General features: G+C 40.0%; 2 protein-coding genes across 2 annotated transcripts in view; one reads left to right on the forward strand and one right to left on the reverse strand.

Moving 5' to 3' along the window:
• Nucleotide 1: 1 nt before the first annotated feature.
• Nucleotides 2-3397, reverse strand: spryd4 (SPRY domain containing 4). The gene is made up of 2 exons (XM_042491632.2): nucleotides 3239-3397; nucleotides 2-984 (listed from the first exon to the last, which is right to left on the reverse strand). Exons 1-2 carry the CDS (start codon nucleotides 3366-3368, stop codon nucleotides 443-445), a joined length of 672 nt encoding a protein of 223 aa, XP_042347566.1. The 5' UTR covers nucleotides 3369-3397; the 3' UTR covers nucleotides 2-442.
• Nucleotides 3398-6722: 3325 nt separating this feature from the next.
• Nucleotides 6723-27839, forward strand: part of LOC121946844 (acid-sensing ion channel 1-like) — a 74223-nt gene continuing 53106 nt past the window's right edge. Inside the window, exons 1-2 of the mRNA XM_042491631.2 lie at nucleotides 6723-9047; nucleotides 15379-15574. Of these exons, the coding sequence (XP_042347565.1) occupies nucleotides 8686-9047; nucleotides 15379-15574 (558 nt within the window). The 5' untranslated portion in view covers nucleotides 6723-8685. The remainder of the gene's footprint in view (nucleotides 9048-15378; nucleotides 15575-27839) is intronic.

The following is a 27839-nucleotide window of genomic DNA, read 5'->3' on the forward strand; positions in this document are numbered from 1 at the left end:
GTTTCAGTGAAGTTATTTTATTAAACAAAACACAGTATGGACATGAGTCTGAAAAAGACTCTGTGCTGATCGCAGCTTTGTAACTGTGAGTAATACCAGAATACAGCGTAAAAAACAAAAACAAAGAAAAAAAACTTGGTGGTTAATGTTCCTCTCAGAAACAACCACACATCCGTTTCACATCAGTCAGTCTGAGAGGTAATACATGAGGTACACACAAAACAGCATCTGTGATGTGATTGCCTGAGGATGAATGACATACACAAAGTATGAACTTGCATTGTTAAGAGTCATTATTATGCACCATGTGGACCACAGAGAAAATAACCATCACCTGTAATTAAGCTGTAAATGATCTCCATAGATATTGCTTTCTTTGCTGTACTGTTGTGATAAATGTTGCCTCGGTAGCATCACCGCTTCCTCATCAGTTCATCCTGCTTCACTTCAGGCCTTCAGGCTCCTGTAGACCAGAGTGTGTGAGCAGCTCCCCGTCCCAAAGTCCAAACGCTGGGCAGAGGGGAGTCTTGAACGGGGCCTTGATGGTGTGAATTATTTTGGCTTTTTCGATGTCTACCAGCCCCAGAAGACCTGCGTCGTAGTCAAGAAGGATGCCTATGCGGTCTGGCCTGCCCACCAGCGTCACAGGAACTACCTTATTGCCGGTCATGGCGAACCACTTGCGCTGAGCGTAGCCGAACACCCAGGAGGAGCTGTTGGTGCCAACACAGTCCTCTCTGGACATCAGGGCCTCGGCCACACCCAGGCGAAACTCTTGAGACTTTTTCACCGTCACCTCCCAGTAGTGTCGACCGCTGCTGATCCTCTCATCGCCAAACACCACGGCCCAGTCTCGGAAACGCTCTGGGTTGTCTTGCACGTGGCTGGGGTCCAGACCCAGCATGCGGTAGATGACGGCAGTGTTTTTCTTGAAGAGGTCCAGACTGCTGTGGGCTGTTCGCTCATCGAGCCTGAACTGCAGATCTGCAGAAAGAAAGAAGAAAAAAAAAATTTGATGCCTCATTGGTGTCTCCATTAGTTTCCAAATCTGCCTCTACGCTGGAACTTAGTATGTGTCTATTAAACCGATAAAAATATCACTTTATGAGCTGTAGGTTCTTCCATACTGGTCAGAAAAGAGTTTAGTGACCTTTTTTTCACAGCAGACTTGTAAAACACTGTTGTAATCAATAACTTAACGTCTGCATTGTATTGATGGCAAAGAGTCGTTATTACTGTTTAAACACTTTTTCTGAAAGACACTGTTTAACAAAGATATAGTTTGTGTTCTTGGATGTTATTTCAGTAAAACTTCACTGTCTTTGTTGCTAGTTCCTCCATTATCACTTTACTGTAGTCTGTGACCCAAAAGATCCAGTGACCTGATTAGAAATGTCAGCTCTATTGACACTGCAAATATTACATTCCAGGTCACGCTGATAGCTGTAGTTAGTGAGTATTTTTCAACAAATCATTGTGGGTCATTTGCTTGTTTGCTATCTTATGAGCAAAATGGTAATTATCAACTCAATAATATATAATTTAGACATCAATGGCCCCACCTCAACTATACCACACCCCCATACTACTACCACACATACCCCATATTGCTAACTATTTATTTATATTCATTTTTCATCTCTCCCTTATCATCACCTTCTTAATGCTTATTTATCAATTTATTATTATTGTTGTTATTAGTTGTCATATTTTTTCTTTCTTCCATATTTCAAATAGAACAGATTTTCCCTTCAGCTATCCATAATTATATTAATTTAGGTGACAGTAACTGCAATACATAAACACAACATATGTATGCATGTTATATATATGTTTATATATATATATATATATAATTGCAGACATTACAAAGGGACAAACTGCTGCAAATACAGTCTGTGCAAAGTTTGTTAGGGCACAGTAGGAAATTCAATAATCCTCTTTCAGACGAGCTGCTAAAACGTGTTTCAAATAAAAGTCTTGCTAACCAAAACACCCATTGAGCCACCACTGTGTAAAAATATGTATTAGCTGAAGGCCACTAATCATTTCGGGTAAAGCCCCACCTGCTGGCAGCATGTGAGTCACTATTAATATAACTGGATTAATGCATGACATAAAAAAAATAATACAAAATTGCGATTGCTGTTGCTATCTCAATTTAAGATCAGTGGCTGAATATAATAGCCATAAAACGGTGTTAATTATTTTTGACATAAATGGCTCATGACACCAAGTGCAGCGTGGGAAAACAACAGTGCGCATGCTCACAGCTGATTGGTTCCGCTGTCGTTATTTGCTCGTAGTTTACAGACGTCAGTACTTCGGCAGGTCGCCACTTTAAAGACGTGGATTAATCTTTACACCATACATTTGACAGTTTTTTCAAGAGAAAAGGTGAGATTAGACACCTCGGTGACCACCAGCTGCGGGATTTTGCTGCAAAGAAAACTATTGGTAAAAAATAATCACATTTAAGCGGAGTAGTTCTCCGGGAACAATATGGCTAACGGTTAGCTTGTTAAAATATAGGCTTTTGTTGCTTCCTTTGTTTATTTTTTTCGGAGGAAGTGGTACCTGATCAAATTACAAACGTCCAGGACCTAAGTATTTCTGAAAGAATTACCAAACATGAAAGCAATAGGACAACGCGGTAAAATTGGACTTCCTCCACGGAGCAAACAATGCTAGCTAACTAGCTGAAAACGAGCAGTAACTGAAACAGCAAGTTGACAACAGGACAGGTAAGTGCCCACCCCGATTACCTTATCACCTGTATTAAATGTGGGATACCGCAGTAGTAGATTGCGTAACTTTATGTTTTTAGTGTCTGCCTAAAGTTGCCCATTCATGTTTTCCCATTTAAATCGCCACTGTAACTACATTAAATCAAGGTTTACCGAAAACACAACACATTTCTTACTAAATAGGAAGCTAAAGGGCTGTACACAGAGATACGATGCGGGTTTCCACCCGAGGAAACTCGGTTAATGGTCGTTCAACTTCCTTATCTTACGTTTGTTTATTTATTTTGCGAGGACGATTTTTAATGGTTATTTTATTACTGTAGCCCAGTTAAGAGCGTGTTGTTGTTGTTGCAGAGGGGACAGGTTATAACAGAAAAGTCCAGAACAATAACAAACAGTCATAATCTGTCAGATGGGACACTGACCTCTGAGTTGCAGCTCAGAAGCTAACAACTCTTTTGATTTTTAACTTTTACAAAATATTCACTCACTGTTCCCCGTCGAGGTGGAAATGTGGCGTGTCCTCGCTGGCAGGCTGACAGCTCGCCTGTGTGTGACTGACAGGGAGGAGGTGACAGTCCGTCCTGCCAGACGACAGGCTGCTCTAACGGCCATCGCCATGTTGTTCTCTGCTGCTCACGTGTGTTTTTTTCTGGTTGTCAAAATGTGGCAGCAGCCAGCTCTGCAGCCCCCTGCAGGCCCGGAGTGAAACACCCAGAGCCGTAAGACCGATGAAACAGCACCAAGGACAGCAGACAGCCTGTCAAAAGTGTGAGGGCTGCTGTCATTTATTGTAAGTGCAGAAATGCTGCACATGTTTTACTCTGCTTTTATTGAAAGTGCTCTGCATTAGTTTGGAAATGCACAGGAAAAGACTGTTAGGAAAACAGTAAGAGCAGCTAGTAAACTGTAGAGGATTTAATTGCCAAATACTGAATGCATAAACAGAGGCAGTTATTAAAAAGGCAGACAAGGGTGATGAGAGGCATCCACTGGCCTCCTCATTTAACCTGCTCCCATCTGGAGGACGTTATTGCCCCCCTCTTTTTTACAAAAAAAAAAAAAACAGATCTAAACTGTCTTTTATCCTGCAAGCCATTAGATTTTTTAAACAGGCACAAATAATAAGCAGTATGTCCAACTGGACTGGTAAAACGTCCTCCTCTGTCCTGTCTCATCAAATTCCTATATCAGGTGAAATTTAAGTGTGTGGTACATTGACTGATGTGTTCACTTTGTTATGTTGATATATGGAAATGTCAAGTGATTGTTTGTGCAAACCAATTTCCCCACAGGCACCAATGAAATATCTATCTATCACTAACCTCCACTGACCCACAGCCATACATTGTTCACACAACTTTATTTAAAATTCTAGTGGAGATGCCAAAGTTCCCAAAGATAACTCATGTCAACTCAACTCAACTCAACTCAACTCAACTCATCGATTTCTGTTTAACACGAAAAGAAAAGCAAGGCTTGTTGCTGCAGTAAAAGTCACCTAAAAGCTTCAGCTTATTCGCCTTATACTGTTTATGCACCATAAAAGACAAGTGCTCATCAATAAAAGTAGATGTAAATTAAAAGTAGATACCAGCTCAGTTTGCTAACCACATCTGGTAGCCAACGGTCTCTAATAAAAGTTAAATTTTGGTTATTTATTTAGCCATTTAATGGAACTAAAGGTACTCAAACTCAGACATAGTGAGTGTAAAAACTCTGGAATACTTTTGTCTAATATTAGACAGAATTGTCAACTTGTTGACTCGGTGGAGCGGGCAGATATAAAGGTCTGGACCCCAGGTAAAAATGGTCACTATGTATCAGGTTTACTGTGGAGTGCTAAAAAAGCCTCACACCTGCTTGCAGCTGCAAACCCTAAATCACGTAGAGTTCATGTTAGAAATTTGGCTGTAAACAAAAGGCAGTGGTGATCCATACAAAGTTTCAGTTTCAAATGAGGGGATTGTAAGTTAAGGCAGCTGTTGAACACTTAAACTAAAATCTCATTTTTGGTTTTCATAACAAAAAGTATTATTTGGTTCTTGCAATAATATTACAACAGTTTGTCACTCTACAGCGGGGGTGGAGGAAAGATTCAAATCATTTAAGTAAAAATACGGAACTTGATTAAATGACTTGGTTACAGTCACATATCTAAAACCAGACAGCTCGGGGAAATGTTTGCTCGTGCTTCATAAATATATCAAAGTTAATACACATCTCTGTATTAGTTATAGTTGCTTCTGCTGGATTTGAGATACGTTCTGCTCCTGGGCATAGTGGCAAATGTTGGACTTTTAATTTCACAGATAAGAATCTTTTTTTTCATGCTGGTGTATTTAAGATGGATGATGCATCTTTCATTGCATGCAATAAATATTTGGTTATATTAACAAAGCTTGATTCAGCCTTGTTGCTCAGCCAGCTCCATTTTTCACGCCAGTATCCAGCTGGGGACTAAATGTCATTGTTTATTCATGGTCCAATCTTAACATAGCGCATATAATTATTTTCCTTTGTGGTGCCTGATGATGACTTTGTTTTGGAGAGGAGCTGTTAACACACACTCACCTCTTCACACTCCTGATAGATGTGTAGTGTTTGCATTCAAAGCCTGTGCGATGAAGTCAGACCCTTCCCATTCAAATCTCTCTCTATTTTTCCAATTCAAATCCCAATATATTTAATTTAGATGTAAGTAACGAAAGACAAGCCATGGCTGTCATGTACACTAATATGTACACAAATATTAGTATGACTTTTTTTAGCAAAGTGAAAAATTCTCTGCTTCTACCTTCTTAAATGTGAATATTTCCTGCTTTTTTAGTATACAATACTAATTGGATATTTTTTTAGTTCTGGCCTTTTGTTTGCACAGTACAAGTTTAAATATTTTAATTTGGCCTCTGGGCTTTCACTGATATAACTTTTATAGACACTTAATGGACCACATTTTCTATATTTTATTGAGACATTTTAGAGATCAAGCAATTAATTGATGAATGCAGAATAAAGTTAAATTAATTGATGATTTTAATATTAAAATCTGTGGCAGGCTTAGTGTACATAAAAAGATGAGATAATAATAATGAGAGCTATCAAAGAAAACAGATAAAATGAAAATATTGTCAAGGAGGCAGACTTTGAAGGAGCTCAGTACAGTTTCATGTGTTGCTTTTTAGCTGAAGCTGTGACATGCTCTGACTTAAATTTATGGCAATATTTTTTTCTCCATAGAAACTATGGTATCGTGTTTTGGTCTGACGGTGTTCTTGGTATTTGAGTTTTATTTTATGTCTGCAGGGTGCAGGAAGTGTTGCTCTGTCTCTAGTACCTCTTATTGTTGGCATATGTTGACACAGTCTGTCAACTCTGAGTTGCCAGATTTTTCTGGGTTTGCTAGACTCAGTGGCCAAGTTAGTGGTCTCTCAGTCTGTGTGTAGTTAAAGGGGCACTCCACCAGTTTTATACAAGAAGTTCAGGTTACTCATTATGAGAAGTACTACTCAGCTTCAGCTAATGCTGAATAAGACATTGTTTTGCATTATGGACACGCTTTGCCTAATATCAGACATAATTGTCCACTTGTTACACTTTGTTTCAATCTTCAGTCTGACAGTATCTCCACTGTAGTTGATTTCTGCAAGTGACGGGGGGGGGGATTTTCCCTGTCCTATCACTAGAGTCCAATGTATCTATCTGAATCTAATGTCTAAGTCCACACTGATGTATAGCCATTCAAACCGACATGTTTTGCTAGAGTTTTAAGAGTGGCACAATTGGAATTTAAAAAAACAACAACTATAATGTCAGGCGATAAAGGAGTGTCTGTCTTGTCTATAGCAGTCACCATTGTTGTTATCGCTCCTAATTTTTTCCTGGCGTGCTGCTTGTCGACACTTGACAACAGTTTGACAGCAACATTAGTCCTGCCCATGGCACTGATTGGCTAGTTGTTCATCTCATAGACTTTGTATAAAGATGGACGACATGACAGCTCCCCAAAAGTGAAGCCAAAGCATCTTGATTGCCCCCTGACTGCAGTATAGCTCATTAACCCCATCCATGTTAGCAGATAGGACCTGAGCCAAACTAAAAACTCAAAGTACACATTAAGTACATTTTTCCAAAGATGTATTTTGGCATATTTGGTAGTTCTTTTCACCCTGATGTGTGTTTAAATGTTTCATTGGCTGATACATTTGGCTTAATTAGTTATTTGATGCTTTCAAAAGGGAGTTTGATGTCATGACTGACAGCTATTTGGGCTTATTGGTGTGCTTGCTATCAGTGGTGCTGCTCGCCACCACTGTGGAGATCTCTTCTGCGCGTACTCTGGCTCCAAATAACGTCTCTAGAGCACGATGGCAGCGGGATATTTTGGCTTCATTTTGCACAGTGGGGGTTAGAGGATATGTATCGTCGGATCAGTGAACTTGATGAAGTGGGCGGATTCCAAGGTCTGGACCATGGATGTATTAAGAAAACCTGGACACAGCATCGAGGCGGGGAAATAGCAAACAGAGATGGGAGGAGTAGGCTATTTGGCTACTACATGCTCGTGAAGACTTCTATCAAACACAAATCAGCTGAATGGAAATGCCACTATAAAGTTGCTGTAGCACGTTTCACAACACAAACACAACATAAAGGTAAAAATTGACAAACTGGTAATTACAGATTTTGAATCCTGACTTGAATTTCCAATCCATTGCACTTTCCAAGTCGGAGGTAGTTTTTTCCCAAGTTCCAAGTACAATGGATTGCAGCATAAAAATCAGGATATCTTGGCCTTGGCAGCCTCAATGATGGCTTTTCTGTCTTCAACACATCTCTTGTAAGAAACCAAACTTTATGGAAAAATTGCTGTTGCACCCCTTTAATGTTTTGCTCAATTTTCTTCCTTTTGGTATTGTATGTTTAGATCCGACCTTTGAGTTTATACGCAGTTGTATTTTTCTGTATTTTTGGCTATAATTTTGATTGTCTCTCTTTCCATCTTTCCCTGTTATGAGAAATGATTGCAACAAGGAGCTGTCCAGTCACCACATTAGGAAAAAGTAGTACCACATGCTACGCGTAGGGACTCTCTCTCCCTCTCCCTCTCTGCGTGTTTTTACTCGGGCTGCGGTTTTGTGTAGTGAAGATGTGAAACTACAGTAACTCACAGGTGAACAGCAGCGCCTCAGTCCACCCTCCTCTCCCGTCCACTGCCGCTGCTACCAGGCAGACACACACGCGAGAGGAGGAAAAGCTCACGACTCACCACCGACCAGAATAACCAAGCGTCTGACTCCCAAACACGTTTTCTGATTCCCGAGTGAAGAAAATCTCCAGACTTGACCTGAAGATCTGCGGATTGAAAAGGACATGCGTAAAGCGCTGCCACAGAGGAACTCTTAGTAAACGAGCTGAAGTGTCAGAAGGATTTCTGTGTGTTTTCGGGCTCCGGGTCTCCTCTGGTTGGCGTGCAGGAATGATGCTTGCTTCACTGGACTCGAGCGGCGGATTCGCAGGGTGATGAAACACTTTGTCAATTCATTTTCTTCCTGCAACCCGGAGAGAAACCTGCAAAACATCACAGTCGTGCAGTGGTGATGGACCTTCGTCTTGACATCTGGGTGATGCACGCTTCTCAGTCACCCTGCTTTTGCACGCCTGCTTTTGTGAAATGCATTACTTGTGCACACAATCCCTGTTTGTCTGACTTTTTCAAAGAGCGGCGGATGCCCGAAATGTTTCTCCGTCTGTCTGCATGAGGGATGGCGACCAAACCGCGCCAAGTCCAAGAGTGGTTATCTACACGTTTGCACCTGTTCGGATGGATAATGACAGTTTATGCCACAGGTGAATGAATATCGTCTCAGTTTCTCTTCGCAACGAGTGTTTTGAAGCTGTTTTCTGACTCTGGCATTCAGATCGAGCTTGTTGCACAATGGATCTCAAAGTAGAAACCGAAGAAATGGACACAAATCAACCCCCGCCCATAGAAGTTTTTGCGCACAGCTCGACTCTGCACGGAATCTCGCATATTTTCACGTACGAGCGGTTCTGCATCAAACGCTGCCTGTGGGTCGTGTTTTTCTTGGGCTCTCTGACCTTCTTGCTGTACGTGTGCGTGGACAGGATCCACTTCTACCTCGAGTACCCGCACGTAACCAAACTGGATGAGGTCACGACCCCGATCATGACGTTCCCCGCGGTCACTTTCTGCAACCTGAACGCGTTCCGCTTCAGCAGGGTGACGCGCAATGATCTGTACCACGCAGGGGAGCTGCTGGCCCTGCTCAACCAGAGGTACCCAGTATAACCAGTTTAAAAAAGTGCAAAATTAGCCCCATAATTAAATTATGTTTCTACTGCATGTAGCTTTAATACTTTTTTATTCTTTATCATCTATATTTTATAATCCCTTTGAATATTAAATCATTTCCACACAGAAACTCTTTCCCCTGTCATTTTAAACACATCAATTACTTTCATATTGCAGATGTCAGAGGTAGAATGTAACTCTAATTAGTCAACAGCTGTAGGCCTACTTTAGTGCAAACTTGAAGTACTACATGTACTGTACTTGAGTATTTAAATTTTGTGCCACTTATAGTTCACAACAGTTTTGACGGAAATATTGTGCATTTAACCCCACCATCAGATTGATTTGATATTTATAGTATAGTTACTAAATATTTTGCATATTGACATTTAGACACACTACTATGTTTTAAGTAAAATTGTTAAAGTAAACTCTACTTGAGACAGCTACAACTATAAAATGCTGCTTACACATTACTGCATCGGTAATGTCAATTCTATAACACTCACAGGGGCCAATTTTCTGCATTTTGATCATTTAATTTGGCTGTTAACACTTAAATACTCTTGAGTAATATGTTCAATGCGGGACATTTAATTACAATGTGTTATTATCATAGTGTTGTATTTCTACTCAAGTAAATCATCTGAGTACTTCATCCATTACTGGCAATTGTGTCTAACTCATCCAACAAGCTCTAATAGTTTCTACCTTGTTGAGTCATTCTGTGTTTGGAGAGCAGGCTTGTCAGGCTTGAATTAACTGCAGCATTATAATCAGAGAACGGCAGTCGTCTTGTCAGTGCAGATAAGAGCTCTGGATACTGGGGCTGGCAACAGTGGGTACTGTATGCTCAGGAGGAAAAGATGCAGAAAAGACTGCTTTGATTTCAAGTGAAATGGCTGATGCTTTTGGTGTCTGTCAGTGAAGAATTGAAACGTTAATGTTTCTGTAACAGGCCTGCAGAAAACTCCACTGCTGCATGTTAAACACTTTGTTTCTGCGCTTTTAAAAATTTTACTTTTCTGGATAGTAAGATTAGTTCATGCACAGGGCGGTCTAAGAGGCAGAGGAGAAGGAGACTGCGACTGTTGCTGGTGTTGGAAGTTGTTTGATAAACACATTGCTCTCCCTGTGGTGTTGTAATATTGATCCAAAGGACAGAACCAGCGATAATGAAACACATCAGCAAGATGGTGTCATTTGCCACGAGGCATGGGATGATATGAAAATTTCATTTCATGTTCATCCTGGCCAAAAGTGTGCTATTATCCCAGTCATCATCACACAATGCTTAAAATGCTTAGTCAATTCTTAATCTTGATCTTTTTTCATTTTTTTAAAGTTGATGGATATGCAGCCTGTCTCCTTTACTGCTAGTTGCCCAGCAATCTATTTGGGTGCTACTGGACACAATATTCAGGATTATCCTGCCCATGGAACTTCACCACAATTAACTTATTGCGAACAGGGTGTCTGCAGGTCCTTAAGAAAGTCTTAAATGTTTTAAATACAATTTTTTAAATATTATGCCTTAAAAGTACCTAGCAGTCATAAATTTGAATTTTTAAGGGCTTAATTACTGCAAACATTTCACCTTATTTAATTTAACCACAAATTAAATTGTTTTAGTCAAAACGAGTCAAACTTTTCTGTGTGAAATTCTGATGTAACAAATCTTTTAACCGACCACTAAACCTCATACTGTCTTTTTACTCTATCCTTGTACTTACCTGTTGGCAAAATACTTTAAATGTCCAGTGTGCAGGATTTGGGCTGATATATGGTCAGAAATGGAATTTAATAAAATAAGTTTGATGTCTTTATAATATAACCACCTAAAAATAAGAATCATTGTGTTTTCATTACATGTGAATGAGCTGGTTATACCTACATGTGGAGCCGGTCCACATCTACAGATTGCCTCGTTCACCATCATGTTTCTACAGTGGCCCTGAACTGACGAACCAAACATTGGCTCTAAATAGGGTCATCTGTGATTCTGTGTTCTCGTGTCAGCCACTGTAGTAAGAAACTCTTCTGCGACACAAAGCTCTGGTAAAACATGTTTTTTAAAGTGAAAGTGCTTTATATTGTGTGTGTGTGTGTGTGTGTGTGTGTGTATGTGTGTGTGTGTGTTTTGTTTGACTGGTTTTAATCACCTGGTCCTCTTGTTTTGGAGAGGTAGAGACCTCTGCGGATAATTCGGTCCACGATAAAAAAGCTCCTGAACAAAAAACACTGAAGGAATTCTAACAGCAAGAAGTGTCAGCTGGTTGCAATTTGCAATCAACGCTATATGCACCTAAATAGCCCCAAATCTTACACACTGCTCCTTTAAAACATAACCATATGCCTACACAAAACCTACCTGTGCACGGGACCACATATACCACTTACCTTCATACTTACTCAGAATGCTTGAATAACAAAAAGATGATTTGTGCAAAAAATCTGCCATAAAGTTAGTTAAAAAAAATGTCTAAAAAACAATAATTGAAAGTTTCTGATACCTGAATTTTTTTATCCCGATACGTGAAGAATCATATATCGTCCCATCTTTGTTTGCCACATGTGTTGACTAGTGCCTATCATCTGAGTGATCAGAAACTTGGCTCAGATGATGTGAATGTCTGACAGGCTGTCAGTTACAGAGATCAAGGACAGGACTCAGCAGCATACAGGGCTGAAGGCCTCTGGTGGCTTAGCTTTTTTGATGATATACAGCGAACTTCTATCCTAAATCTTTAATGAAGATCCCAGGCTGGACACTAAAATAAGTATTTTTTTTCCTGTGATGCTGGTGTGACTGATGATCAACACTTGCCATCTGGATTTTTAAGAATACATCTCCTAATCTCACATTTCCAGGCAGCGGTTCACATGGAAGACTTTTTTTTTTTTTTTTTTTAAATTGGAGGCCAAAGCATAAAAGGGGCTGTGTTTCCTTCTCCATGTACTCATCTCAACTCTCACACTCTGAAGTAGGTTTAGTGCTCATTATCCTTCCTCCCTTGGCAAGGTAGAGAGGCGATGCAACGGCACACTTAGCTGTTACACCCCCGGCCAGATATGAAAGTGCTTGTGGCATGAATCCATTTAAGAACGTTCTCCGCCCACTTCCCATGTTTGGAGTCACTGGTCTGGGAAATGTCTTGTGGCATGATATTTAAGCTGCACACATCCTGAAGTGTCAGCCCTCGCCGATCCCGTCGGCTCCGTCTTTGGGGATTTTATCTCTTTAAGTGCCTTCTTGGCAGGTTTGTCCACTACACAAACAGTAGGGAGCGAGTACCTCTTCTCAATTAAGTTTTCTTTCATTCAATCACACAAAAAAACTCCCCGCCTCTGCCATAATGGGGCTCAGTCTGATTTATATATCAAAAAATAATCTATGAACTTATTTTTGAATCTGAATGATGCTAGTTGTTATTGATTTAATCTGAAAATCTAAAAAATATTTAATTTAATGTTTAAAAGATTTCTCACTCTCTTGAGTGTTAAATGTCCCTTTGCCCTCAAAAAATCTGAGTATGTATATTTTTTTTCTTATTTTGATTAGAAGTTCAATAGGTACATTGTAATTCTACATCATACATGCAAAGCTCTTGTTTAAATAAAATCTCATTCTTATTCATGTTATGCATAAAAACACACTGGGAGCAGCAATAGTATGTAAGACAAAAGATCAATAAAGGACTATATTCACACAAGAGTGGCTACATTCATGTGAGAAAATTTCATTTAAGGCAGTGCTCTGAACTCCACACAATCTGCTCTTTGGTGAGTCCATTAAAATGGTGACATTTTTAATAATAGCACAGCGGGAGATCACAGCCAGGGTAGAGGCTGGGTGCATTTACAGCTATTCTGCTCTCTTTTGATGCGAGGCAGCGTGGTCAGATTTATGTGAGCTCCATTAAATGAAAGGAAATTTCCTAGTGCCACCGATAATGCTGGGTGTGATGTGGGTTGTCTGGTTCCCCGCTCAGTCACTCTCAGGCCTTTTATTCTTAATGTCGTAAAAAAAAAAAGACTACGGCCGGTGTTGCAGACAAAATGAAATTTCACAGAAGTGTAACCGAATACCAAGCTATAAATAAAGTGGTGATATCTGGGTCTTAGCTGTTCCCATACAAAAAACATTGAGAAATTACTTCTAGCGATAAATATGTGGTGAAACATGATGAGACATTCATTGCTAGTTTCACTGAATAATCTTATAAACTTAGGACATTATATCACTGTAATTCAGCCTTTACTGTTAGACCAGGAAAAGGCAAGCAAATAATACAATGCCAAATAAACACAATAAATTAGATACCAAATATAAAAAACAAGCCTAACAGTCGCTTGTGTAGAATCTCGGATACACAAAGATGACACACTACAGCCATGCTAACTCTGTTAACATGCTTATACAGGTGTAATTCATAGATGTATAAAGAGAACTGGATGAAGTGTTGGATTTGGGGCCCTGTTCAATCCTATGAAAGTTATGTAGTGGTGCATTAAGCCAAAAAAGCTCAATTTCTCCAGTATGAAATAATCAGGGCTGGACCCAAATATTCGTCTATTCGAGTATTCTTTATTTGGGTATTCGTTATTTGATACTGCTGCTGCGCCCGTCACACACACACAGTGACAGGAATGATCATTTTCCCCAGAAGTTATTAAGGGGTTTATTGACTGAGTCAAGCCATTTCTGCTCGTGTACAGCACCAGAAGGCAAACTCATGAGCCTCCCTGCAGCTCACCCCGAGTGGAGCTCTGTCCTGCAGCACAGAGCAGGCGAATTTCAATATCTTCCATAATGAGGACACATACCATTTCAGATAATGGAATTTAACAATTTTAGACAAATGTAGAACACTGGACACAGATTATTGTTCTGATAACTATCTGAGTTTTTTTTTTTTTTCACTTTGCAAACTATAAATTCTCATGACCACTGATAAGCAGTCGGAGGCTCACTGAGCTTTCTCTCCTGTAACAGTGAAGCTCTCTGTCTCTGTGTCTCTCTCTCACCTGACGCGCTGAAACTGTCAGGGGTCGGTATCCCATCTCTCCCTCATTTCCCTCATCCGCGAGGCACAGTCTCTCCCTCGCTAACCAGACGCTTGAGCTCTAGGGCACAAAGTGTCAGCACAGTGTCTGTCACCCCAGTCACTCCCCCAGTCCGAAGCTCCGATTATTCGCTGTTGATTAATGACGAAGCTCCGTTGCCCAGAAAATGGTATTCTGGACAGCCCTAGAAATGACCAGTATTTTTTGTATTGTGGTGCTAACAGAGCAAATGCGCTGGAGATTTAAAGCGACAGAGCAGCTAACTTGCGGTTTAAGCTAATCTAACTTAATTGTGGTTAAAAATGATTTAATCTTGCCGCTCTTTAAGACATGTTATCAGACCAGTTTAATTAAAATCCTGATGAAAAGCTATGGGTAAAAGGCTTTTTGGGGCTTCATGGCATTATGTAATGGACCTGGAAGTTGTAATTCTACATTTATCCGCTAACAAATATTTAATGATACACATGAGGGATTTTGATTAAAGTAAAGTTTACATTAATTCATGGAAATGTATCTTTCTTGGAGTAAAAGAAGTGGCAAAAATATTGAGCACAGATACGTCACTTAAGTGAATTCACAGAGTCAAAATTTACATGATTCCTTTAAAAAAGACTCTTGAAAATTATCTTCCCTCTTGCCATACCTTTAATTTTTTAGTCTGGCTTGCTTTTAAGTTTTGAAATTTACTTGAAAGTTTAACGTCTTGACCAAAACAATCCAATCAGCATAAACACAAACACATTTTTCTTAATGTCTGAATCCAGACAAGTGGGACTGGAGTTGAAGTGTGGCCTGAAAGTGCTGCATCGACAGTGAATGGACGACTAGCTTTATGGGCTCATACAGGTCTTGTCTGAACTTTATTATGTATTGTACAATAAAGCGCTACACTCTGGTAGTGCCATCACTTCAGAGCCAGGAAATACCACCAAAAACCCATCTCGTATGTTTTTACTGTCTGTTTTCTGTCCCCTGTGATTCATTCTGGCCTGTATTATTTTTAGCTATGGTTGAGAGGAGCTAAGGTTCACAGATAAAGACTCATAAACCTTTCTGATGTGTGCAAAAAAATGTTCCAAGGCTCACATTCACTTTATATGAAGTCTACTTTATCATCAGACAGCGATTATTCACTGTGAAGACGTCCCCTTCAAGGAAATTCATCCATCCAAACCAGCATAAATTTGCACATGAAAAATATGGAATATTTCTTTGACCTCTTGTTCTGTCTGTCTGTTTTTTAAGGTACGAGATCAGGGACATACATCTTGTAGAGGAGAGCGTCCTGGAGAGCCTAAAGGTCAAAGCTGATTTCCATAATTTCAAGCCGCGACCCTTCAACATGCGGGAATTCTACGATCGCACCGGACACGACATCAGTGACATGCTGCTCGCCTGCCACTTTCATGGCACCGAGTGCAGAGCAGAAGACTTCAAAGTGGTGAGTTGTCTCCTGGAAAGATTTGATCCGATTATGATTAAAGGATAAGTCTGCTAATTGTCAACAAATCCTTTAAAGACCAAAACCAACAGTAATTTCATCTGCGTCTTCAAAGCTTGAAAAAGCTCATTCCTCTATTCCCATTAAGGTCAAACGAACCTCAAACTTTTTGTGGAAGGAAATACGTGACACTGCTAGAGCTCGGCAATAGAGATATTCAGGGTTCCCACACTGGAATCCCAAAACCTGGAAAATTCATGGAATTTCACAATGATGTTTTCCAGGCACGACAAATCATGGAATTAGTACAAATCTTAAAAAGTTTAATAAAAGCCAAGGGAATTTGTTGTGTGTAATAAAGCTGTAACAGTAATTTTCTTTCGATAAGCTTCCACGCAGATTTATTTTCTGTAGCTGCTGACGCAACGTAGCGTCTGAAATAATGTTTGACTAGAGTTTGAATCTGACATGAAAAATGCTGGGCAAGTGATGTAAAAACTGATGCAAAACTTTTGAATTGAACATTTCAATGAAAAAGTGTGAAAATCCTGGATATTGAATCAGAATCAGAAAATCTTTATTGCCTGTCATGACAGAAAATTGCCTTAGGTTTTGGATATCCTAATATCGTTTGCGTTGTCTTTTCTTTTTTTTTTTAAAGGCTGCATTAGAGTAAAGTGATGCATTCTTCTGAACTAAGCACTTATCTCCAAAAGACACAAAACACATAACCCCATGATGTAAATCTTGACACAAAGTGATGACTTGGCTCACAGAGTAAAGTTGGGAGTGTTAAAATCACAGACAGGACCAAGAAAAGTTAAAAAATGTCTGGCTCTGAAAGTACTCCTCAACAAAGGCACAGTTTAATCCTGTTTGAATCTATCTATCTAATCTAAAAATCACACTGCCCTGGTGATTTTTTTTATGAAAAACATATTTTTGCGAGCTGTTTTTAAAGATTTAAATCTTCAATAGGAACAAATCAATTTGGGGGTTGAGCCTTACAGATGGGGAACTCAGAAAGTATTGCGAGGTGGACTAACACATTGTTGCTTTTGATGTTTGTGAAGGATCTTTTTGTATCGAATTTAAAATGAAATATCGAATATCACCAGCCTCATCCTTTAAATCAAAGCCATTTTTAAAGCATGCAGTGAATTCTGCTCCGTGTTTGAGTAGCAGAGTGCAGAAGATACACTGTATAAATCATAGGGTGATCTATTTATAGTGACTTAAAGAATGACAGACCCCCCCACAGCAAAGAAAAGGCAAACCTTTGAGCAAACAGAAGGGAATGACATGTAGTTTTCTAACCCGGGGATGCCTGCTGTGTTTTTGTCTGCGGATGCTGCTGCTTTCAATCGAAACCCTCTCTGTTTTTAAATGTGTCACAGCACGTGTTGTTGTGTTTATCTTTTATTCCCTGAACATTTACAGAGCGAAATCAGAAACACACTTCTGTGATTGATTCTTCATTTTCTTGCTCTATGATAATAACGTTGGGGTGTGTTGGTGTCAGTCTGTGTTTAAAATTCTTTTTTAATCGGTGTCAGCAAATCCTTGTTAAAATTTATGATCAAACATTGTTTTGAGCTTTTTATTTATTCAAATGGATCCACACAGCTCTGAGTAAATGTTTACATCTCCCTTTTCATCTTTTATTACCCTTTTCCACTTTAAAACAAGGGAGAGGCGGCATTGTGCTGCAATGTCCTTTTAAAATGTAACCCTCGTGGAGAAGAGATGTGGAATAGTCCACTGACATTATATATATGTTTGAGTGATTGATGTAAGTTTTTTCTGCAGTAGAAAGTGGAGGCTGTAATGTCTCCATAAACGCCTGCTGCTGGCGCACCCAGACACTGTTGCCAACGGTCACTGGCATCAGACGTGGTTTTTAATTTGGAGCTGAACATTGATCATTCCACAGAGCGGCCTCACTGAATAGATTAGATTAAGTTTAGTGGTAGTTTTTCTTCTCCGAAGTAGATTCCTGTTAATCTTCAATAGACATATGTGGCTGTAGATCCTCTCATACATATTATAGTACAAAATTGTACTTACCTTGATTTAACCAGCAGAGTTGACTATAAGAGCAGGCTGGCCTAAGAGATTTATTTTTGGCGGGGGAACATTAATACACACATTCATCCACAATGATACCAAAGAGTAGCTCTACACGCTGCCACTTACTGTAGCAGCTGCACTGAAGTAGCTTTGAAGTGATATTTCTGCTCATGGGCAATTTTACTATTTTCTCACTAACCCAGTGAAAGGAAACTACTAGAAGCCCTTTTTATGTCTCTGCATGCAGTTTGAAGTAGTGATGTTAGTCTGGATCACCTCAATTATTAGATGTTTCTTTTAGCAAATACCAACTCTGATGTATTTTGATTTCTCTGCAACGGCTCCTCCTTAAATTTAGGATTCACTTCGGGACTGTGTGTTCTCTGTGTTCTTTTTTGTTTTAGAGCTCTGCATGGTCAGACACAACCCAATCACCAGAATAAATATTTGGATCGTACATTTCTGCAATAACACAGATATATTACATTTGTATGTTTCATATGTAGTGCATAAGTTGAAACTTTTCTTTATATTTCAATTTTATGTTGTGGTCAATATGTGGTTAGATATACGCACAAAAAAAAAAAAAAAAACACTTGGTACTTGGTTAGAGTTAGGAAAACATTCCATTTTGGCTTAAAATACCCTTTTTTGCCACCACAAATACGGCTGGAAATTTCCTGAACTCTGGTCAAAGCATATCTGCTTCTGTCACTACAAACATTACGGGATATCTCCCAAACTCTCATTAAAAATGCCCACTTTTGATACTACAAACATGCCTGACAATATCCAACAGTCTTGTTAAAATCCACTTTTGTCGCTACAAACATGGTTGAAAATGTCCCAAACTCTCATTAAAATATCCCAGCTTCTTACTCAACAAACACGGCTGGAAATGTCCCAAACTCTCATTAAAATATTTCAGCTTCTTATGCTACAAACACAGCTGGAAATGTCCCAAACCTGTTAAAATATAACCACTTTTGTGGCTACAAACATAGTTGGAATATCCCAAACTCTTGTTAAAAACTGCCCACTTTTGTTGGTCTTGAACAGTGGTTTGCTGCTTGGCATCTATCAGATCATGTTTATGTAATGTGGACTACGTCACTTCAGGAATGTTGATATGATAAGTATGAAACGTACAAATGTAACATATCCATGTGTTGCGGGAATGTACCATGCAAAAACTTATTATTCTGGTGACTAGGTTGTCAGTCACCTGCTGACACTAAAGGAGACTCAGGATTTTATCTAGAGGAGCTTTGTTAACCCCATTAGCTGTTCTAAAATCAATGTAAACTACACCCTCAACTAGCTTATTGCTTTTAGAAAACAGTTACACAATCCCATCAATATCTCATAAACACAATATGAATAACACATGTATTGATAACAACTAATCATTCTTCGGGCCAAGCAATGTAGTTCTTCAGTGTTATTTATCAGAGCGGTTGCCAAGCAACACACAGACGCAGTGGAAAATGATGGCTGCTTTTTAAATCAATGGCAAAATGGAGCCAAAAAAGCTCTAACGTTAAGAGAAAGGGAAAAAAAAAGTTCTCATTTTGGAACTAGGTCATAACCACATGTATCTACAATCTGCAACTTTTATGCTTGCTTTCCCAAGCTGTTGTCAGCTGCCAGCAATCTAATTTTTCTATAAAGAGTAGCCAGCTTACTTGCTTAGTAACCAGATTCACTGTAACAAAAATGATATCTCTATCAATTGACAGAATAACTCGAGAAAACTGAGCATAGTAGAGAACCCCGGGGATGAGTCCTAAAACCTTGAAATTGGGTAGCATTTCAGCACCGCTGGATCCCTCAACTCAGAGTCAGTGGGATTTTTTAAAGTTTTTGGTTAGAAGCCTTAAATAAGGTGTGTGGTTAACACAAGCTTAAGAGACTGCCATGTTTTGTTCTAGCACATGAACATCAGTAAATACCTCACTTGCAAACCTTGAAGCTTGTATGTGTCTTACAAAAGTCGGTTGCTAACAAATGGCGGATCCACACCGAACACGGCTTTACAGCCTTGTGATGGTAGCGACTCGACTGCAGTTCGTTTGTAGCCTAACAATAGCTTTTTAATTCTGGTGATTGCATTTAGGCTTCAAAAATCCTAAAAATGATGTTCTTTTGTGAATATTATCTTGCCGAACAAAACGTTTAAGTATCATAAACATTTGACCATAAACACAGACCTTATTTTCTGTAATGATTCAAAAATTAATGGAAAAATCTCATAGGCTTTTTGACAAGGGACCTACAGCAATGTTAGCTTGGCCTAACATCATCCATGGGTCACTTTATAGGCTACAAAAAACATGCAAGCCATATACTGTGACATTGCTGTCTGCTTTGGATGGAGAAGAAAGGCTGGAGGATTGGGCGGCAGCAACAAAAAGTATTAATCCAATGAAGCAACAGGATGCAGCGAGTTCCCTGCTGCTCAGACACAAATCCCTGTAGGCGCTCTTTGTTTCTTTTGCAGCATCCTTGAGGGTTTTTTTGTGCATTGATTGAATGTCAGTGTTGTGTACTTCTGCCTGTTCTCATCTTGGTGGATGATAAATGATTTTGGCTTTAGTTGGGGGTTGTCCTGTTTCGCTCTGCCTCCCATATGACAATAGGTGACTAATTGGTGCTGGAATACTAAAATTGTTAAGCGCTCACAGCGCCGTGTTTATTGAATATTTTACAACAGCTTTGAACAGCCAATCATAATCAAGGAGTGAAAGTATCTGTTTTATAAAATAAAGTTAATGATGGCTGAACTCCATTTAGCTACCAAGGTTTCAGAGTCCTGGTTCTGTGCATTCTGGCTCACTGACTGGGAATGGAGCCATTGTTAATGAGTTGTTCCCACTATAGCAAGTCAAAATGTCTGCTGTCTAATAAGACTGCGTTGGCGGGGACCACCTTTCTGCCCGCCCAGCAACAACACAACAAAGCCATTAATGAGTTTGTTGTCCTCAAAATAAGAGGAGAAAACAGAGCAGTCCCTTGCACTGAGAGGTGAAGATTGTGGCTCTGTGACACTTTAATGATGCAGTAGTTGGTGGTGGAGCAGAGTGCCCTACTCTGAAACCCAAACATTGCATCACGACTTTCCCCGATTCGAGACAGCCTTCTAGTTTTGGGCACGTTCTCCCAAACATTTGGTTACTGCTGCCTCAATAATTTATCTCGGCAGTGACATAAGAAATGCACACATATTAAGCATGTAAATAGTTGTTTATAGCGTGTATGGTGTCCTATCACCCACTCAAGCGTCTTATTGACCTTTCCGTGTTTTTGTCTACTTTTAGGGGGATGGATAATTTATGTAGTAGTTAATTTATGTAGCTCTCAAGTCCAGGACTGTTTCTTAAACTGCCCCCACCTCCTCCTTCTCACAGCTCTCTCCTGTGATGGAGCAATTTCTCTTCTCTTTGAAGAGCAGTGTGGCGTTCAGGAAATTGCATCTGGCCAGAACATAGTGGCAGCAGTGAGGTGTTTCCCCCGGAGAGGTTTAAGGCCTTCATTTCTCTCCTCTCAACTTCCCTTTGTTATCTACATCACCGCACAGCTCCAGAAAACTGGAAAATGCACTTCCTTTGAAGACCGTCTTTGATGCATTGCATTGTTAATCTTTTCTCATTGTTTCATTGCAAAGTGCTTGATGAATAAGGAAAGAGGTATATCCCAACTGACTGTTCTTTGTGAAAAGATCAAAAGAAGGAAAGATAAGAAACTATTTCAGACCGCTTCCAATAAGAATACAGATTCAGCGCTCAACTGAATTGACAGGATCACTTCTTTATTATTTCATACCATATTATGAGGAAAACAATAGAGTGATTCTGCACCTGAAAGATGCCCCGAGGGTAGACTTTTCCAATTGACAGCACATACAAAAAGTTGACAATACCCTGTCATCTCCTGTAACAGAAGTACAAATGTACCAGTTCATTTTTCTGCTTTTTCACAGCTAATAATTCCTCCTCTACAGACGTAGTGTTTAATGATATACCAGTGCAATGAACAGCAGCGCCAAAAAGGAAATTATTAGCAGTAATTGTTTGAACAGCTGCTATTCACATAAAAAATCTTCAAACCTAAATGTATCCAATTAAAAACAAGGATTCTTGGACAGGATTCTTCTGAGATTTTATACTTTATTTTCTTGAGAAGAACTCTTATTCTTCCTGCCAAAATCTTCATACCAGAGGAGAGCGATATCAGTGAAAAACAATCAAGCTGCTGTCATGACAGCCAAAAAATGAGCTGAAACACAATTAAACGCCATAAAGCCTAAAGAAGCTGCAAATTCTGGTGATAATTATCTGTAGAATCATCACTATAAGTGACACACATCATCATTTTTATTGTGTTTTAAATAGCATCACAGTCTCACAGAAATATGCACGTCCTCTCAACAAGGCATGATGTGGTAATGGGCATGAAATGTGTTTTTAATGTAAATTATGATTTGGTGACAAGAAAACAATGTCAGTGTAAAGTCTATTATAAACATTGCATTTTCGTTGTGTCACACTTGCACTTTGGTTAGGTGTATGCTGAACTGGCAGAGCTTTTTCATTCACAGGTGGACGCCATTAAGCTGGCTGAATCGGCTAGGGCGACAGACTCTCAGCAGTGGCCCAACATTGACAGTCGATATGGTGTGTCAGGGCCTTTTGAGATAAAAAAAACCTTTAGGAAAAGATCTAAAATTATTACACACATGACCTAAGTGACATAAACTTGCCAACTTTTAATAGTGATGTAAGTCCATATAGTCATATAACTATGTAGACTGTAGGCACAAACCACTGTCTTCTGGTTGAAAGCCCATGTTTGTTTTAGGGAAATACACTTATTTGCTTTCTGGCAGAGAGTTTTTTGAGAAGATTGGTACCAATATTTCATATGAAGCTACAGTCAGAAGCTGGTTTGCTTGGGTTAGCAGTAAGACTGGAAAAAGGGGGAAACAGCTACCCTGGTTTGCATACCAGCACTTCTAAAACTCACTAAGTAACACATTATATTTCGTTCTTTAACTTGAGCAAAAGCCAAAGTGCAAGTCCACAGCACCTCCCGCTGGGGGTCAGGGAGGTGCGGTGGATCAGGAGGTGGCACAATTTGGTCGCTTGGCGTGTCTCAGCCCCACCAGATCTACCCATTTTTGAGACTTTTTTCAACTTTTCAGCAAGGAGGCACTCAAGCCGAAAGTGGAGGATTTAATTACTCTTAAAGTTAGCTCGCTGCTGGCTGCTGCTGTTTCATATTTACTACGCAGACATAAGTGGTGTTAATCGTCCCATCTGCCTCTACAGCAGAAAGTGAAAGCCCCAAAATGTTAAACACCTCATTACAGCTTCAAAGCAAGAGAAGCAGAATGTTTTTCTCACTGTTGATGTTGTGTTTTTGGATCATTCGTACATAATATTCCTCTATTGATTGATTTAATTTTATAAGACAGTGGAAAAAAACCAATCAGAAGAAGTGAGAAGTTATTGTCTTCCTTCACTCAGAGAGGCACTTTGAGAAACGGATAAATGGCACCAGCAGTTATTACGGAGTTATCGAAAGCGCCCAGCGCTCCCCCTCTGCTCCTCAACAGTTGCAGAGAATCATCACCGCTAATTGGACTCTGAGGTATTTCTGAAGTAGACAGCAAACTGTGCTTATTTAAAAACCCACTCAGCAGTGAACTCCAGTAAAGTAGAACAGAGCAAGAGTCCCACTCGTGACGAGCGCTTGCCTTGGTCTGATGCTCGGCCTTTTTTTGTTTGTCAAACTCCGACTTTGACAGTTCCAACTGGGGAATAGACGTGTGTGTCTGCAAGCTCCCAGCACACTGCTGTCATGACGGTTGTGTTATAATTTCTGTACTCTGATCGCTGCTGTCATGTCTTAAGAAGGCAACATGCGTTTGTGGATTTTAGACAAAATGTGAGACATGCTGTACCTCGGAGAGGAGACGAGACAGCTTGGCGTACTAGAATCACTGAATATTGTATCACTTTTATCATGTGAAGGCTGTGCGGCTAGAAATGTATAAGGGATTCTGTTGAAGAAATACAGTTATATAACCATTCCTGCATATTTTAGTCTGTCAGCTATAAATCCTGTATATCTTAATTAGACTATTAATGACCATTTCCCAAAGCATTGCAGTTTTAAAAGCAGTAGCTGCTCACAGTTGCATAATGCAGCAGAGTTTAACGAACTCTGAAAATAAGTAAATACATAAAGGTGACTAAACCTGTGGATTACTTTCTTCAAGTTTCAGTAAGTCGATTTTTAAACTGTGCTGCCATGAACTGAATCTAATGGCTGTCTGAAAGGTTGGGAATCCTCAATCCATGGTATGCTTTGCAAAAATGGTCTCCGTAATGTAAAATATACTCTAACCCTCTAGGGATGGAATAATCCATACAAAACCACCACTGTGCTCCCTTAAAATCCCAAAATATAGTTTCATTTCTGCACTGTGATGTTGTCATTGGAGTGCAGGATCGGAGCTGCAAACACCTCCCATGTGCTTTCATGTTTGGTTTCTCGTTAGACTGCTCTAAAACTCGCGTAGTGATGGTCTTTAGCCCCAACCTGAACTCTCTAAAAGCAACTCAGAGGGTGACGATGAGCTCAGATTTCCCCGACAGCTCAGGCCGTGTTGGCAGCTGGAAAAGAACCAGGCTCCTGAGGGGTGGGGGGGCAGCCTTTTTTTTTCCTCTGGCAAAAATATACTTAGGCTTGCATTTCCTCTGGGTTTTGTGGCCTGAAGCGACAGATGTGAAGCACAGCCACCATCCTCACAGCCCAGCAGCGTGCGGGTCAGCACAGCTGCGCTCCACATCCTGGCTCCTGAACCTGTCGCATACTCATGCGCTGAGCCAGCAAAGTTATGTCACCTCTCGGTCACGGTGTTTATCCCCATTTTTTATCCTCTCTCTCCCTCCTTTCTTTGGCAATTTTCTGCATTCCTCCTCCGTCTCAACCCTTGCGCAGTACATCCCTCACATCAACCCCCATGGGCATGACAATCCTCATTATGTTTTCATGTCGTGCTCTCTCCTCTCTCCTCGCGCTCTCTCTCCTTTTTCCCTCCCTCACTCTTATGCCCTTTCCTTTGTTCTCTTTGCTCCCATGACATCCCCCTTTCACTCCCCAGCTTAAGAACCCTGACTTTTCAAAAACAAAACCAAAAAAAAAAACAAGAAATCTTGATAAAGAGAGAATAGGTGGAGATATAAAGTACATAAGGAATCACTTAAACACCCTCTTAAAGGTATCCCCACTGTGATGAACGTATGAACACACTTTGAGGATTAAATTAATATTCGCCCCACAGTGCTGAACGAGGGCTATTTAGTGCTGACCACCTCCGAAGACTGATTGAGGGGCAGCGTAACCACATTACCCGGATCAGCAGGTGAATACTCAGGGCTCATAATGGAGAGTAATCCTGTACACGAAAGCCAACTGTCAGCAGTGAGACTGCCAAACGCAGCAGGAGAGCTCAAGTGCAACTTTATTGAGCGTATTTTAAAACAGGGGCTTTAATAAACATTCACCTCCCTTAACATCCCAGCAGATTTAACCCATCATGCATCAACTCTAAAGCCATATTAAACTGTAAGTCTGACAGTCTCCCTCGTGTTGATTTAGTTTTTATGTGAAACCCCAACAAGATAAACAGCTGGTGCTGCTAATTCTCAGGTCAGGCACCATCAAACAGTTGTGGAGAAGAGGTCCTAACAAGATTACATAATTAAAGGTATACTTTCACTTTGACAGTTTTCTGGCTTCGTATCATAACAGTTTGGGTACAAGGTGTAAATGGTCTGTGAAAAATTTCCCTCAATCTTAAAAAGATCTCCCTGTCTATCTCCCAGCTTTGGCTCTAAATCTGTTGCTTGAGCTACAGATAGTGCTATTTACATTTTTGTATGCCAGCCACCAAGGACACAAAGAGTATAGAGGCGGATCAGGAGTGACACTCAACCTCCCCTAAAACTAGAAACATATTTTAATACCCTGTTTAGCTGTAATATAAGAGTTTGAACAAGAAATGGGCACCATACTATTTCCTGTTTGGAAAGAACTGGAGCTGAAAAATTTAAAATGAAACTGTAAAACAAGGCAGTGCTTATCGAATATTAACCAAAGATTATGTTACTACACTGCCAATTTTGCGTTCAATGTCTTTAGAAACATATTTTAGTGCCCTGTTTGACGGTAATATGAGAATGTGTGGGTGCCATAGTGTTTATACTGTTTCCTGTATTCTGGAAATGGAGGCTGAAAAAATGAGATCAAACAATAAAACTGAGCAGTGTTGATAAGATATGAACCAAGAGTCTGTTACTGCATTGTTTCTTGTCTTAAATGTTATAGAAACATATTTTAGCTTGCTGTTAAACTGTATTTGAGATCATTTGGGACCAGCCTGTGGCCATACTGCGACAGAAAACTCCCAATTCCGCATCAGCGGGAGTGTTTATTGATCTGGTGCAGCACACTGCATTCTGGTAGTTGTAGGTTTTCTACCTCTTGAGCAAAGCGACTGCCACAGTCCTTTTTCTCTGTTTCCTTTAGTCACGCAGCAACATTTTCAAAATGATTTGCCTCTTTCTGCTGCACAGACTAGCCTAGTTTATGAAAAGACCATCTTTTCAACAACCAAATATCTCCTTTAAGAACACCAGTCAAACCTAAAATTGTTAAAAAAAAATATGGCATTCATGTTTGATTCATGTATTATTTTGAGAAAGGTTTTCTCCTCATCAGTGCAAGCAAATTTGATGTTTTTGTGTGCCACCATTTTTGTCTCTTTAATGACGAGTCACATCTAGATAGATGCATTATCTACTAATGCAATATTTTGACTTCTCTTCAAATATCTTGAGGTTTTCACTCAGCTTTATTTGTGCCGAATGAAAATGCGTACAAAAATAAGTGGTTGGAAATGCACTTAGTCTTTTTTCCTCTCCCTTTCTCCATTACTGCCTTTTAATTGCTTTCTTTGTTTCAGTGTATTGCAGAAAAACTATTTTGATTCATGACATTATAGAAGCTAGGGACACTGACCCAGAGAGGGCTTTTTAAGAACCAGTAAGGGGGATTTTTTTTCATCGATCAGTCCAGGTAAAAGGAAAACAAAAGATGTTAGAACAAAGAAGGTGAGCTGTTTTACTCAAAAGGCAAAAATCTGCTTTCACCGAAAGAGGGAGTCCAGATTGATCATCTGCAATCACTGAGCATCAAAACATCACCAGTTGTTTTAGCATACTAATCACCTAATCATTCTTTTCGATGCTTTCACTGTAACTCCTGCTTTAATAACCCCAAACAAATCTGCTCATCTTAACCCCCCGAGATGTCTTATCTCATGTCGTTAAAGGGCGGACAGCCTCACAGCATCTCCATGACTCCAGCTGGTTTCTAGACGGATCAGTAATGCTGCTCAAGCACGCTCTATTTGCGCGGGCCTGAGAGGGGGAAACGCTTTTTATGAAGACATTTTGGACCAGGGAAGAAGTAGGAGAGGAGTAGAAAAGAAAAAAAAAGCACAGCAGGGCTGAAAATAGCCCGGGTTGGCTGCACTGCTCTGCACATGGTTTATTTATCCTGAGGATTAGTGCAGGTGACTTGAGGGCCGAGCTCTGTGTGGGCTGGAGGCAGGCTGGCAAAGGGCTAGCTGTGACTCAGACTGCTGGATGGGGTTTAGGAGGAGGGGACCGAGGAGGGATGATGCCGCAGTTCAGACCGCCGAGCTCCTCTGTACTCGCCTGACCCCAAAATCAGTTTAATTGTGTGTTTCCAGAGGCTGGCTGGAAGGCATAAAGTCCTCTGATAGATGTGACAAAGAGGCTGGGTGGTAGAAAGTAACCAGAACTTTTACCTATTGCTTCTATTCAACTATGATTCAGAGTGAAATATTGTGTTTTTAAATTTATTTATTTTTTTACTCCACTACATTTCTCCAGCAGATTTTTTTCAAATTAATATTTCACATCAAATAACACAATGCATTGTTGAAGATTAAACCAGTGGTCTCCAACATTTTGTGCCTCTGAACCCCGTTTATTTGGGTCTCCTTGTCACATTTCAAGTTGTTGGCAGTTCCATCAAAGAGACATTTCCCCTTTAAACTTCTAATTTGGCTCAATTTATACATCAGTACTTGGCCTAAAGA

The sequence above is a fragment of the Plectropomus leopardus genome, chromosome 9 (assembly GCF_026936395.1).
Source record: "Plectropomus leopardus strain MGB_pleo_1.0 chromosome 9, ASM2693639v1, whole genome shotgun sequence".
NCBI lineage: Eukaryota > Metazoa > Chordata > Actinopteri > Perciformes > Serranidae > Plectropomus > Plectropomus leopardus.

Coding starts and splice junctions, on each gene's coding strand:
- spryd4 (XM_042491632.2), bottom strand. CDS start 3,368: ATGGCGATGGCCGTTAGAGCAGCCTGTCGTCTGGCAGGACGGACTGTC. Junction 985..3,238: donor TTCCACCTCGACGGGGAACA/GTGAGTGAATAT, acceptor TTCTTTCTGCAG/ATCTGCAGTTCAGGCTCGAT.